This window comes from Trachurus japonicus, unplaced genomic scaffold, assembly GCF_045865225.1.
Source record: "Trachurus japonicus isolate A0001 unplaced genomic scaffold, Traja_1.0 AP030010.1".
Lineage (NCBI taxonomy): Eukaryota > Metazoa > Chordata > Actinopteri > Carangiformes > Carangidae > Trachurus > Trachurus japonicus.
The window spans coordinates 168,367-183,649 of NW_028220143.1; the positions used below are offsets into that span (position 1 = coordinate 168,367).

Below are 15,283 nucleotides of genomic sequence, written 5' to 3' on the forward strand. Positions count from 1 at the left end.
AAACGAAAGGTCTCGATGAGTTGAATCCAATGGTTCCATTCGGGCGTGTACGACACTCCTGGAATTGAAAATTCCAAAAATGAAAATCGGTGTTTCCCGACATCAGCGTCACGCGAGAAGAATTTCTGTCTCAGTCCCATCTCTCTATAACGCTCAGAAAAAAAGTCGGTGTTAGGGGCTTAACCCCTAGTTAGGGTTTTTCTTCACAGTGATGGATATTAATTGAATTTCCTATTAGTAAACTTTGGTTTTTAAACAGATAAATCTCTTTGTTCATTCTTGTAAGAACACCACCTTTCATGCCCCTCATGTGGCTTTGACACGCCACGGAGAAAAGCCACGACAACGTTAACAGGAAGTTATTTGTCTTAACAACTTGACTTCTGTCCTCTGAACACAGTCGATCATCACCCTCCTCTCTTGTCAGACTAGAACAGGTTTTTGATCAGATTGATGTTTCTTTCACACACTGTTCAGCAGCTGATGTGTTTTATTGTGTCTGAAGTCACACAGAGAGATGAGAGGAGCAGTGATGAGTTTAACAGCAGCATCAAGTGGATTTGTCCTCGTCCTTCTTCTCACTGTACCAGGTACTGTACATCTACATTTACTTTGTAGAACATTTAGTTAACACACTCAGACCAAGATAAAACAGGTTTGAGTCAATAAATAAATAACTCATTATTCTCCTTTATATGTTTAATGGTTGATTTGATCTCGTATGATGCAAATCATGTGTGTATCTGTGTTATTGCACAGTGAAGCTGGTGCTGTTTCAATTAACTGTATGATGAAGCTGTATGTGGTTCATCTGAAGGATTCAGTAACTGTAGAGTTTATCTACAAATGTCTGTATGTTCAGTTTAAGAGAAGAAGAGAACAGCTATCAAGGCTGAAAATAATTGGTACTCAATGTCAGTTCATTTTGTTAGTTGGTGACGTCAGTGTGATGTTTCTACTTCCTGTATAGTTCACATTGACCTCAATCTGTGGTTATCTACACATTAATCACATATAGTAGCAGCAAAGTGTGAATACAGGTATACATACGAAACAGCAACTTGACCACAGAATGAACAGAGAGGAAATGTAAAAATAAATATTTGTTCCTCACACCATTCATTAAAGCTGCATTAATATTCACAGGTCCAGTAGTTTTGTGTAGTTATGTGTGTGTTCACTGTAGTTTCATACAGCAACAACATTATTCACATTGCAACTTTGAAAGTGAATAAAAAGGAAGAGACTATGAGAAAAACGTGACTTTTCCTCATTGACATATAGATAACAATATAGAACAATATCACAAACATGTTTGTCTTAAACTTGCAGTGAGACGTGTTGGAGCCAAGTAGTTTAGTAAATGTGTTTTAGTCATGTAGCAGGTTTACATGTTGAATTAGCTCCATAAAACTTCACTGTGTTGTTGTGAGTCTGACTGTGGTTTCTGCTGTGCTCTGTGTTACAGTGATACAGGGTCAGAGAGACTGGGGAGTGGCTTACACTGTCACTCACATCTGTGCATCTAAAGGATCAACAGTGGAAATTAGCTGCACATACTGGCACCCATACTGGATAAATGGCCATGTTACCACATTCTGGTTCACTAAGGTGGATTAATGATGATGCTGTGGATCTGACAACAGACTCAGACTACACAGGTCGTGTGGAGAATCACTGTGATTGGTGGAAACGCTGCACTCTGACAATCAGAGACCTGAGAGAGAGAGACTCAGCTGTTTACAAGTTCAAATGTACAACAAGCACTGTCATATATATGGGGTATACTGGAGTGACTTTGTTTGTCACAGGTAACAGTTTCACTGGAATATTTATCAGTTTGGTTCAAGTCATTGATGACTGAGAATCTTTATTTGTCTCTGTGTTTGTACTTTTCTAGTTTAGTTCATGTCTGTTCTTTCTTCACAGATCCAGACCTCCAGGTGCTGGTGGAAAGATCATCAGACCAGGTAGAGCTGAAGTGTCACAGCAGTTTTAAAGCAGCTGGTCGTCCTTCATTTGTCTGGTACAAGAACAAACTGAAGATGGAGGAGGAAACATTTTCCATCAGAGTCTCTGTTAATGATACCAACAGATATTCTTGTGCTCTTAAAGGATGTGAGGATCACCGCTCTCCTCCAGTGTGTGAGTTTACTCCACAGTGTCACTAAAGCCATTTTCCCACTAAAATTAGCGTGTCGACGCAGGTTTTTTAAACACGGGTCGACCCGCTAACAATCGGCATTTGGCCCCTTCCCCATTAACCAAAATGAGCCGAGTCTGACCCCCCGCTGGGAGATCAGCTCCGCTCTCATCCGCGGTGCGAGAAACACCGTGTCATGCCACAGCCGCCCGCCGCGGAGTGTGAGGTCTGTCCGCCGAGGCAGACGAGACGTCTGGCTGAACTGCGGAGCACCAGGACCGCGGAGGACAGCCAGTCTGCCGCGGCCCGGATGACGGATGTCCACGGCACAACACGGTTAAACGGACTGTTGCTTCTTTTCTTTGTTTTCAATCGTTTTTGGTCAGTGTTGTTTGATCTTTTGGTCTCGGATGAGAGCAGAGCTTTGTTTTGGCACGTGATATGAGACACGACCGGCGCGATGACGTGGCGTCATGTAACGCTCAGCGTCATCACGTAAATTAGCGGGTTTACCCGGGTCTGGTGTTCCCACTGCAAGCCAATCGGAGCCGAGCCGATTAAAGCTGATTTTTACCCGGGTCACTTGCCGAGTCGTTTGACGCGGGTCGGTGCGCCTTTCGGCAGTGGGTAACCAGTTACCAGTTACATTACTTAATCTTCCCACCCGGCTACACTTCCACTAGCGGGTCTAGGGAGATTTATGTAAACATAACCGGTGCTAATCCTAACCTGGAGTGTGTGAGTTGGAAGAGAACAGGGGAAGAACGGAGATGGACTGGTTTCACCTAGAGAGCAGTGTGAAGGTGGGTCGGCCTACCGGAGTTAGCTAGTCTTCCAGGACGACACCGCCGCCAGCTCAGACCGGTGCTCTCTCCGGAGCGGCGAGCCCGTCTTTGTTTTCAGTTCAGAGTTTTTAAAAGAATGATGGTGGATGGGTCTTCCTCGTGCATCAGGCTGGCTCCCAGGAGAATAAGGTGCGGCGCGTCTTCCTTGTTCAGTCGCGTCTCCCGCGTGTGGCAGACTCAGCGTGGCGTTCCCTCAGACTACCACTCAGCCCCCAGGTGAAATCTATTTCCCGTGATTTCAGGGGCGGGAGGCACACGCCTCTCCAAGTGAGGTCATCTCCACCTCAGCACCGCCTAACCACACCTCTTACATCTCTCATGAAAAACCAGTCCACCAGTTTATGAAAACATAGGGAAAGAGAAAAGAAAGAAAAGGAGGAGCTACAATCCCTCCACTCCTAACATTCCTCCCCCCCTCTGCAACAAAAAAAAAACAACCCAGATCCACCCCATTTGTTTTTTTTCTATTATTATTCTGTATATCCTTTTTATAATAATTTTCGTCATTTTCTTAAAACTTGGACATCACAATATTACAACACACAGGGATTTCGACTTTCCATTTGAAAGATGACGTCTAATAAGTCTTTTACCCCAATACGTTAAAGCAGAAGTAAGCGATCCAGTCGTTTTGGCTAACTTCCTGTCAGCAGATGGAGTTAGCAGTCCCCACCCTCGTCCCTACATCACCACATTCACGCGCATCCCTTGGCTGCACACACAGAGAGGACCGCCCCTTTATGCCGTTCTCTCTCCTCATTGGATAAAGGTTGTAGGATACAAGGAAAGTTTTCTCCTCGGCTTACAGCAGAGCAGAGTGAATGACAGACCTGTGTTTCGGACCAAACACTCTATATAAGTGATTGCTCTCGGAAGATAGAACTATTTAAGACTTACAGTATATTAACACAAACATTCCGCTTACTTCTGCTTTTAGTGTCAAAAATGATTCACTGCAAAACTTTTCACCTACACAACTACTAATATGCTCACCCCCTTGACAAGGCGTCTGCAATGACATTCTCTTTGCCTGGCAAATGCACCACGGTCAAGTTATATGGTTGCAAAATTAAGCTCCAACCAAACACTCTCTGACTAGATGTCTTGAACTTTGCCAGGAATGTTAGTGGGTTATGGTCAGTGAGGACCACCAGATCCCCTCCAGCACTGGAAACATAAACCTCAAAGTGTTGAACTGCTAGAACCAGCGCCAGGGCCTGCTTCTCAATGGTGGAATATCACTTCTGTTGGCGATTTAGTTTCTTAGAGAAGTATGCCATGGGCCTGTCTATACCTGACACATCAGTCTGCAGTAACACTGCCCCCACTCCAACATCACAAGCATCCACTGCCAGCTTGAATGGGGCAGAGAAGTCTGGAGCAACCAGTACCGGTTCATTAGCTAAAATAGCTTTAACCATCTCAAGAGCTTTCTGACAATCTGCTGACCAGCTGAACTTGACTCCCTTTTTCAGCAGGTTTGTTAGTGGTGACGTCACAACTGCAAAGTTTGGAACAAAACGTCTATCGGAGCCACACATTCCTAACAGGCGCATCCTGTATCCTGTGTATCACTGAACAGAGGACTAAACTGCTCCATTAGATGTAAAAGGATGAGCAGCCAACAGTAGCCACACAAGTGGGTGCCACTCCCACCAGACACCAAAATGGCCACCACCACGAGGGAAACCACGAAAGAAGGTCAATTCACCTACAACACTGCGTTGACCAAACAAAATCGAGGGCAGCCACAAACCAATGCGTCACACAAAGCAGCTGCATTTAGCAAACACACAAAGACCCAAACAAAAGTGAACTGCCACTGCGACGACACAAAACGGCCACCAAGCAGTCGGGCATTAACCAACAGACACTGACCTTATAAATCACTAAGTCAACTCCGTCACACGAAGATCCACTGATCTATGGAGTGACGCACGCAAGGTCCAAATGAAGCCACAACTAAGCAAACAGTAACACACAAGTGACTCAACCGAAAGTGGACTGCAACAGCACAACACAAAAGAGGTCACACAGTAGCCACTTTTTCTAAAAAATGGTCCTATGTTCCCCGCTTTTCCCCAAAAGGACCCGGGGAACATGCAATTTTTGTACCCATACCTGGAAGTGGAGTTGTGAGTGACTTGGCATATTTTTGTCTATTTTTGAGTGAGAAGTTGAGTTGTGACTTTGAGTGAGAAGTGTAGGCTAATTCACCCATTGGTTGGGTTTAGGCAATGAAGAAAGGAGTTGGTTAAGTTTAGTAAAAAGACCAGGTAGAGGCTAGACAGGCCAGATAGATAGAGTCCAGATAAGTAGAGAGAGTCCATCGACCAGCAACAGCGGGGAACATAGGACCCTTTTTTTGAAAAAAGGTCCTATGTTCCTCGGTAGCAGTGGGGAACATAGGACCCTTTTTCAGAAAAAGGGTCCTATGTTCCCCAGTATGTATTGCGACCTGGGAACATAGGACCTTTTTGGTAAAAACGGGGAACATAGGACCCATTTTCAAAAAGAGGGTCCTATATTCCCCTATAGGGGAACATAGAACCCGGGGAACATAGGACCCGGGGAACATAGGTACGCTCCCCAACCGAACCACCCAACGAACGTACTGTGCAGGGACCACAAAAAAGCCACATCCCAGAAGTTACTGTTGCTCGTTAACACAGAATCCAGACGAAACTAGAGGTAGAGTCAACCCACAAGAGATTGTGATATGCTGCTGTGCAACTCTGTAATGATAGTCTCCACAATTACTGACTTTGTAACATCTGAACTGACATCTACCTCACAATATTGAGCCACTGCAAGCAACTCTAACTTTTTAAGCTTGCGCAACTCATTGCGTCCAAAGTCACTTTCACAAAACTCTTCCACCTTTAAAGTTGTCATACCAAAGTTGGCTAACGAAAAAGAGACACGCTCTCACAAAATTACCCTTCAGGTAACTAATCCAAAATAGCCATACAAACTTTTAACCATCAAAAGGGAGACAACTCTTAGCTCACTAAATTACCAGAACCAGATACAAACATGAACCGCACACCCAGCGTCCATGAACCACAAACCGACACACTTCAATAATGTTAACGTTACCCACCGAAACACAAGCCACAACGAGCCAAAGCTATCCGCCAAACCAAACTGCAATTACCATCAATCTGTAAACAGGCACCCCAGTTTTCAACCTAAACGCACACAGTAAATGCCCTAATTTAGCTTAGTTTTGCATACATGCACAAACATCTGTTTTAAAACGAGAAGGCGAATAAGGTGCGGCGCGTCTTCCCTGTTCAGTCGCGTCTCCGCGTGTGGCAGACTCAGCGTGGCATTCCCTCAGACTAACACTCAGCCCCCAGGTGAAATCTATTTCCCGTGATTTCAGGGGTGGGAGGCACACGCCTCTCCAAGTGAGGTCATCTCCACCTCAGCACCGCCTAACCACATCTCTTACATCTCTCATGAAAAACCAGTCCACCAATTTGTGAAAACAGAGGGAAAGAAAAGGAGGAGCTACAATCCCTCCACTCCTAACAATAAACTATCAAATACATTGTATTCACTTCTACTGTGAAAAGACAGTTAAAGTTGACTTCTCCTCATGTTTCCTCCTCCAGATGCTCCAAAGCTTCCCTCTGTGTCAGTGAGTCCCTCTGCTGAGATAGTGGAGGGCAGTTCAGTGACTCTGACCTGTAGCAGTGATGCTAACCCAGCAGCTAAACTCACCTGGTACAAGATGAAGGACTGGAAACATCTCAGTGACCAACCACAGTTTGTCTTCAGCTCCATCCAGCCCTCTGACTCTGGAGAGTATTATTGTGAAGCTTGGAATGAGATGGGAAGGAAATCAGCATGTTTATCTATTGATGTCAAATGTGAGAGTTTATTTTAAAACCTGTATTTTTTGGTCATAAAATGTAATTTATATTATGTTTTTTATACATTTAGGGCCGGATTTACTAAGATCCCAGATAGCGGGCGCTATATTGTTTGCTCCCGCTATAATATTGCGTGTTTGGTTAGTGCACGCAAAACAGGTGATCTACTAAGAGTAACCCGCTAAATGAAAACACGTGCAAACCGCAATATGTAAATGAGGGTTTTGCGCGTGTAATCGTTTCCGCCATGGAGAGAGTGGACAGAGAGCTGGACGGACGAAGGGACAGAATGACATTTGATCCGATGCATACAGTGACAGCACGTGTGTTCATCTCTCTCGCGCTCTGTTTAGATAAATAAACACAAATCGCTACAGGGCCCAACTCGTCATATAGTGACGAACAGGCAGCAGCTGCAGCGACAATCACGCACCTATAATATGTGTGTGCCGCCCATGATCGAGTGGATTAATAGAGAGCTCAGGTGGGACACACGGATCTAAACACTCTGACCACAGACCAGAGGGATTAAAGACGGGTGAAAGCAGCGGTGACGTGTCCCAGTCCGGGACCGGGACTGAGAGACGGAGCTGAGCAGCCAGGTGAGAGGAGAGGAGAGGAGAGGAGAGGAGAGGAGAGGAGCGCACTGCAGGACAGACGTGCCCCGTGCGTAACGGCGCGTAAAAGACCTTTAACACGGCTGAAAAACTATTACAGAATGACCCAGACGTGAGGAAATGCAGAGATGTAAGATCACGGGGCTCTGACAGGTATCAAATCAATAAACGCATACGTTTTGGCGAAGTTGTATCAGTTAGTACATGGTTTTCAGACGTGGTGAATAAAGACGCAAAAACAGCCACCGCAATCTCTTCCTGGTTTGGTAAATCACATTGCACACGCTAAATAAATCGATTTGCATCTACTCCTCCCAGTATTTTGCACGTTCTGGCTGAAACGCCCATATTTACATATTCATCAAGGCAAACACGCTAAATGGATCGCACGTGCTTTTCTGCCCGTGTGAGGGACGCAATCCTCGGTGCGTCCGGTTAGTAGATCAGGTTCCACATGTGTTTGCGCGTGCAATCACGTTTGCACACGTTTTAATACACGCAAACCTTTAGTAAATCCGGCCCTCTATATGTTTGGGACAGAAATGGCACTCTTTTGGTGGAATCAAAGTTTTATTTTTCATTTTGGCTAAACTTTATTTTGACAGGGTAGGTCTATTGAGGGCGGGCTCTCTTTTTCAAGGATGCCTTGTAGTGAGCAGAGCTCAAAACACAGAAATTACAAAAGAGTAATACAGTAAATATAAAAGTATGAAAACAAAGTAATACAAGTTTAAACATAATAGTACACAGACTAAATGAAGCAAGAATAAGTCTGAACACCCAGTACTGTGATGTGAATTAGAGTTTTAAAGGCCTTGAGTGAAATGAGTTCATCAAGTTTCAATGAGTCCTGTAATTTATTCCGTCACTGTGGGTAGAAGGTGAAGACAGTTTTTCCTAAATCTGTATTTGTGTAAGGGAGGTGGAGTCTGATATGGGACTGAGAGTGGGTATGGACACCTGTAAAGCAGAAATTTAAACAAAGTTAAATACAGAGGGAGCTGTCCAAGTAGTGTTTTATAGATGAGTAGTAAACAGTGCAGTTCTCTGCAGATGGTGAGATATCAAGCTCAATAGTAACCAGTACAATGTTTTCCAGACAGAACATTCCTTATCTTGCCAAACAAATCTATTCACTCTTTCTCAATTAGGCTACAACATGTAGCTTTGCAGTTAAACTGTGTTGTTGATGTTCGTTGTTCCAGATGGTCCAAAGCTTCCCTCTGTGTCAGTGAGTCTCTCTGCTGAGATAGTGGAGGGCAGTTCAGTGACTCTGACCTGTAGCAGTGATGCTAACCCAGCAGCTAATTACACCTGGTACAAGGAGGATGAAGACTCACCAAAAGCTTCAGGACAGATCTTCACCATCACTGACCTCAGACCTGAACACAGTGGGAATTATTCCTGTGAAGCCCAGAACACAAGAGGACGTCAGAAGTCCACCTTAAATCTGACTGTTGTTGTTTCAGGTGAGTTCTACACATTCATCATCACACACCTGTTTACTGCACCACAGCTCATCAACCTCAATGATAATATCTCCTGTTGTTGTTCTCACTTTCCAGGTGAATCAGTAATGATCATGAACATCATCAGGTTGACTCTGATGGTCCTGATGCTGATCACACTGGTTGTCTTCAGTCTCTGGACAAAGTAAAACAAACTAATCATCAACTTATTCACTGCTCTTTTATTTTCTTCTTTTACTCCCTGTAGTTTTATGTTTTAATGGGTTTCATTAATGTTATATTATGTATCTGTTGTTGTTGGGTTGATTCCAGGAAGAAGAAAACTCAGAGTTCAAACCCTGAACTAAATGAAGCTGTAGAGATGATGGAGGTGAGACACACTGAGAAACTACAAAACTACACAACTTAGCTCATAAATGCTGTGGAAACTACAGAGGATGTGAAGTGAATTCATGTTTGAGTGTAACTTATATTCTAAATGACATGTAATTGTGTGCAGGCTTCATGAATGAGTCTCATTTTGTCCCCTCTGTCCATCAGGTGGACTCTTGTCCTGTTTATGAGGACGTCACCACAGCAGCACAGACAGAAGACACAGAGGAGCAGGAAGACCTGGTGTGAAGTTACAGTGAGGTCAGAGCCTCTCACATTCAATAACAACAGATCAATAACATGCAGACTCCACATTTAGAATTACAACTGTAACTTTACACAGGTTTGATGTGATGTTTTTAGATGCTGTTGAAGTGAAGATGGGACTCACCTGATGGAAACAGGAAGAAGAACAACTTTGATTGGATCTGATCATTTAATTTAGCAGCTATGGAGACAGATTAAGTTTTAATCAAAGACTTTTACTCAGTTTTGTCTCTTTATGGATGAAATGTGTCACAGTGCAGTGGTTCGTTATGGTTTAGGATGTTACTGATGCAAAGACAGTTTTCATTGAAGTAGATCTGATCTTATATCTGAGCTTTAAATCTCTGCGGTCACTCATCAAAGCAGGATATAGTTCACCAAATGTGAAGTCCTTTCAAAATAAGAGTCCAATAGCTTGTTTGACAACCCAGCTGTAATTAGAAAAGTTTAACAATATCTAAAAGATGTTGGTCAACAATGTGAACTCATCACTGTAAATACTGTAGAGCTTGTTCTGACACTTTATCATACGGCAACTTTCTCTCGTGAGTGTAAGCGCAAGGTTTTGACTGGTCCGGATGTTCATTGTATTACCGCTGTCCTCCACCATTCATCTCCATCCATCTTCCGTTCATTGCCCCTCTTGCCCAAGCGATGCTTTGTGAGGTCCTACAGTACGGTAATTGTTTAAAATGTGCTTTGTCGGTACTTACTGTAGTTTGTGTAACAAATGTTAAAATGGCAGACTACAGATGTAAAAGGACACTGCAACTCTTGATGATGTAAATATGGGTGCTAAACTGCCAAAGCTGTTATTTAATTTCAGAAATTATTCATTGCAAGCTTGAATGAATGCTTCCTGTTAGTTGATTAACCCTTCAGTGTGGTTGTAGAGTCTTACTGCTGCCACTAGGTGTTAGTAAAAGCCAGTGTCAGGAGTGTCAACTGCTGTGTTTATGTTTTTGTATTCTTTACACCACATCCATACATTTGTCTACATTATATATCAGTCTTTAAAAAGAGAGAAAGAGAAATATTGTGTCCTATATGGTCTGATGAGTATCAAAATTTCTTTAAAATTAAAGTGGTAGGCTATCGTTTTTTTTTTCACATTAGGATGCCCAGACTGTGCTCAACAGTCATAATCAACCTGCTTTATTAAGATGTTATCATTTCTACCACATATCTTTATTCAGACTGTCAGACTTATGTCACTCTGTCTCTCAGCTATAATTTGAATACCAGAAAACTGTGCGTGTCTCATTAGCAGCATACATCATGAAGCCTCTGTGTGTTCAGACTGAAAAGACCTTCTCTGTCTGCTGGAAGAAATTCAGTCTGGCTGTGGCCTCAGTGCTGAATAGTTGAAATGCATGCTAGTGTTTTAGTGTACAAGACTGCAACTCAGTTCTGGCAGTTTGTTTGTTTGTGTGTGGGATGTTCATGTTGTGTTGTCTTTTTATCAGTTTTATGTGTGCTGTGATTGTGAGTGGACACAAACTTTTAACCTCAATACGGTGGTATTTCTGTTACTGTCCACCCTGTCCACCATACTCTCTCTGTGAGTTTCTTCTTCAATCCAAGTTTTAGCGACATCATTCCTTGCGTTGACACCAATTAAATGAATGAAGTAGTGACTCTAGGTCAAATCTGAATCTGACTGAGGCACCTCGCATGTTTGATAATAGAAATATTCATTGGTAGCATGTCGTAAAAAAAAAAAACTAATACAATATGTTTACATATTTTCACACATTCATTCATTCAGAAATTTTATTTAATAGGATAAACCCCTTGAGAGGAATCCTCTCGTTTTCGATTTGTGATGATGTGATATTGTGATGACAAGACCAATTGCCTGGGGTGACCAGGGGTCTTAGAGAGGTTAAATTGAATGTGACCTTCCCTCATCCACGTGGATAGGCCTACCAGAGGGACAGTCTTAGGTCTATGCAGAAACAGCGGGGTTGCCGCAATGAGATCGGGAAGCCATACAGTGTTTCCCACAGGATTTCAGGAGACCATGGCGCGACGGGGGAGGGGGGATACGGGGGGGGGGGGGATATAGTGCTGCAGCTGAGCAATTAGCAGTGGCGGCCTTAGACATCTGGGGGCCCGTTTCAATATTCCATATGAGGCCCTACCCTGTTAAACATATTTGCCAGCTATGTGCCCATGTGTCGCTGATGCTTTAAACCCTGAAAGGACGCAGTAAACGTACTATCCATGCATCCGCACAACACATTAAAATCACTATCAGGGCAAGAAACCAGGACTTAGCAGAAAAAACGAGGACTGAAGTTGGTTTTCATCAAAACATGAACAGGAATCTTAACACAATCAAAATCTACAGGCTTTAATAATATTCTGAATTTAAATTGGCAACAAAAGTAATGAGAGTAGTGCTCCGCTTCAGCACCACGGACAAGGAAAGGACGATGCGGACAGACAGACGTCAACAGGCGCTGATCCTGTCGGTGCTGCGGTGCTGGAGACAGCTGTCTCCTCCATTATTAAAATCTATAAGCTGCCAATAATATCACATTTTAGTTGTGCTCTGGTTGTGTTTTATTTCTCTGTTAAGTTAGGACGTACTCATAGATCGCCTGTTTGGAGGCATTTTAACCCGAGGAAAAAAAGAAAAGAGGAGGAAAGCGGCACGGTGGCACAGTGGTTAGCACTGTTGCCTCACAGCAAGAAGGTCCTGGGTTCGAATCCCGGGCCGCCCAGGTCCTTTCTGTGTGGAGTTTGCATGTTCTCCCCGTGTCTGCGTGGGTTTCCTCCGGGTGCTCCGGTTTCCCCCACCACTAAAAACATGTCGGCTAGGTTAATCCTCCAGTCAGCGCCCCTGACCAAAGGCACTGGCTCATAATCTGGAGTTGGTCCCCGGGCGCTGCACCGTGGCTGCCCACTGCTCCTCAGGGATGGGTTAAATGCAGAGAGAGAATTTCACTGTACTAGCTGTATATGTGACTAATAAAGTACCTTTAAAAAAAGAAAGTGATTGACAGACGTCAATCATCAGGAACTGGGCGCACGTCAGGAGGAAAGCAGGAAAAACAAAAGGACATTATAGCTGCTGCGCAGCGATGGGTCGGGTCCGGGCTACTTTTGGGCAAATTTAGGCAATTCTGAGCAACAAACAGGAGAATAGGAAGACAAGACAGTTGTCCTTATAATGTCCAATTTGCATTAGTTGAGGATTGAACCCACAACCTCGGGAACCAAAGACCGTCGTCTATCGCACTGAGCTAATTGACAAATGGCAGTTCAACAGTGGCTTCACAAATTGAGTAAGCCATTCACTGTCGTGTAGGCAGAAAAAGAAAAATCAGTTTTTGAGGTAAAATAATGATATGTATTTGTCAAACATCTACTATGAGTCTAAGATGTTAGGAGCCTTCGCACATGGTCCAGTCCAAGCTATTTGGATTTTTAAATTTAGAAGCTTGCTGTGATGCCACCATTAGGACAATTGTCTTGTGTTTCGTGTTGAGGACATTTGACATTTTGATCTGTCATCATCATCATCATCACGCTGGCTGGGCCTCGAACTCACAACCTCTGACACCAAGAACCAGCGCTTAACTCAGTGAGCTAATTATCTGGAAGTGAGACATGGTGTGTGTCTTCTCAAATAGACTCAGGGAGTCAGTGTCCGGGCAGCTGTTGTGAACGCAGATTTCTGTTATCTAAACAAAAATCTGTTAATACATAAATTGCATTTAGACAGCAAAAAAGCTTGAGGACATCTGCCTTTTCAACTGTCATCATCATCATCATCACCCTTGCTGGGTCTCGAACTCACAACCTCAGACACCAAGAACCAGCTCCTAACTCACTGAGCTAATTAGCTGGTAGTGAGACCTGCTGTGTAGCTTCATTTATCCACTCAGGTGAGCCAGTGCCCGGGCAGCTGTTGTGATGAAATGGTCAAAATTTCAGAAATTCAGTCATCTAAACAAAAATCTAATAATACATAAATTGCATCTTGACAGCATGGAAATGTTGGTGATTTGTTTTTAATGATAAGTGTTTTGCTTCATAAGAGAAAATATGATGTTTATAAATTCCACTCTCACATTGACTGCAGTTGTTCCCATGAGAGCAGAATTCAAAATGTTCTCAAAAATTCAGTTTTTGAATTAAAATTCTGATATTTGCTAAACTTCATCAACCATGACTCCAGAATATTCTCATTTTTTTTCAGGAAGATTGAAAATGTATTTATCAAGAATTTGATGGTATATGTTTACAGTACTGTTTACAGTCAAACGTTTTCATGCACTGTAGGCTCAATTTTTGCTTAATCAAAAATCCGAGAAACAAGTTTTGTGGAGGACGGTCTGGAGATGCTCTGTAGCAAGTTTGGTGTCAATTGAGCAAAAATTGTGGGAGGAGATACATTTTAAAAGTTTTACAGTTATTGAAAAAAACAGAGTGATGGACTTCATAAGGGACATGGACAAGGGACAAGGACATGTCCTTGGAGTTGAGTGAATCTGGCATGGGACTGAACCTTTGTGCAAAGTTTGGTGAGTTTTCGCCCATGGGAAGTATGACTTCCTTGGAAGAAGAAGAAGAAAGAAAGAAGAAGAAGAATTCCTAGGAATACAATAGTGTCCCGGCAGCTTAGCTGCCCGGACCCTAATTAGAAACGCTAAGAGAAAATGAATAATACTGGGAGAAGGAAAACGAGGGTCTATTGATAGTTTGCGGGCCGTTTTCAAAGGTAAGCCTACGTTGTTATTGATATTTCCTGCCGTATTATTAATTAGGTTTATTAGGTTAATTAGTACAGTCGTGGTGTGGCATGACACGCGCATCAGTGGTTGTAGAGCGGATCAGGGGTCGAGTGTGTGACCGCACGGTGGACAGAGCTGTTTGTGTGTGTGGTGGATGTAGGCCTGTGTGTGTATGTTAAGGTGAAACCTAGGTGACGAATTATTGTACTGTCTTTTACTTGGTGGCTGGCAGCTGGGGGCCCCCCTGGTGGCTGGGGCCCGTTTCAATTGAAACGGTTGAAACATAGGTAAGGCCGCCTATGGCAATTAGCGCTATATAGCGCATTTAGCGTGCGCCCCTGTCTGTGTATCTATGTGCAGGTAGAGATCAGAGATGGTGTTTTAAATGACTATGCTAGCGTTTCACCAGCTCTCATCTCTGCGGTGGCCCTGAAGTGCAAAACACAACGGCAAATCAGACAACAACGGCAAAAGAGAAAACACAACGGCAAAAGAGAAAACACAACACAAAAAGAGAAAACACAACGGCAAATCAGAAAACACAAAAGCAAAAGAGAAAACACAACACAGAAAGAGAAAACACAACGACATTAACCAAACCGGAAAAGGTAGGTACCCTCAAGTGGAATACATCAACGCGGCCGCCATCTTGGTCAGGGGGAAGCCGTGTCTACTTACTGCACTAGTCAACAGAGGCAGAGGTCTATCAACCATTAAAATCGCCATAACTCACCGAATATTCAACCGATTCTCAAGCCGTTTGGTTTATTATAAATGTCAGACATATATTTATGATACAACAACAACAAAAAAATTTAGAAAAATTAAAAAAAAAAAAAAAAAGATGTATTACGTAAACATACACTTACATACTCAGACACCCCACATGCATAAATACACTGTTTTCTGATTTGCCGTTGTTTAGTAATTTGTCATTGTGTTTT

General features: G+C 43.2%; 2 protein-coding genes across 2 annotated transcripts in view; both read left to right on the plus strand.

Moving 5' to 3' along the window:
• The first annotated feature begins 381 nt into the window (after nt 1–381).
• Nucleotides 382–15,283, plus strand: part of LOC146960773 (sialoadhesin-like) — a 52,876-nt gene continuing 37,974 nt past the window's right edge. Inside the window, exon 1 of the mRNA XM_085772069.1 lies at nt 382–590. Within this exon, the coding sequence (XP_085628195.1) occupies nt 518–590 (73 nt within the window). The 5' untranslated portion in view covers nt 382–517. The remainder of the gene's footprint in view (nt 591–15,283) is intronic.
• Nucleotides 2,914–9,997, plus strand: LOC146960774 (B-cell receptor CD22-like). Its single transcript, XM_085772059.1, has 8 exons — nt 2,914–2,946; nt 3,097–3,204; nt 6,377–6,401; nt 6,609–6,866; nt 8,692–8,955; nt 9,052–9,139; nt 9,268–9,325; nt 9,496–9,997. Exons 1-8 carry the CDS (start codon nt 2,914–2,916, stop codon nt 9,574–9,576), a joined length of 915 nt encoding a protein of 304 aa, XP_085628185.1. The 3' UTR covers nt 9,577–9,997.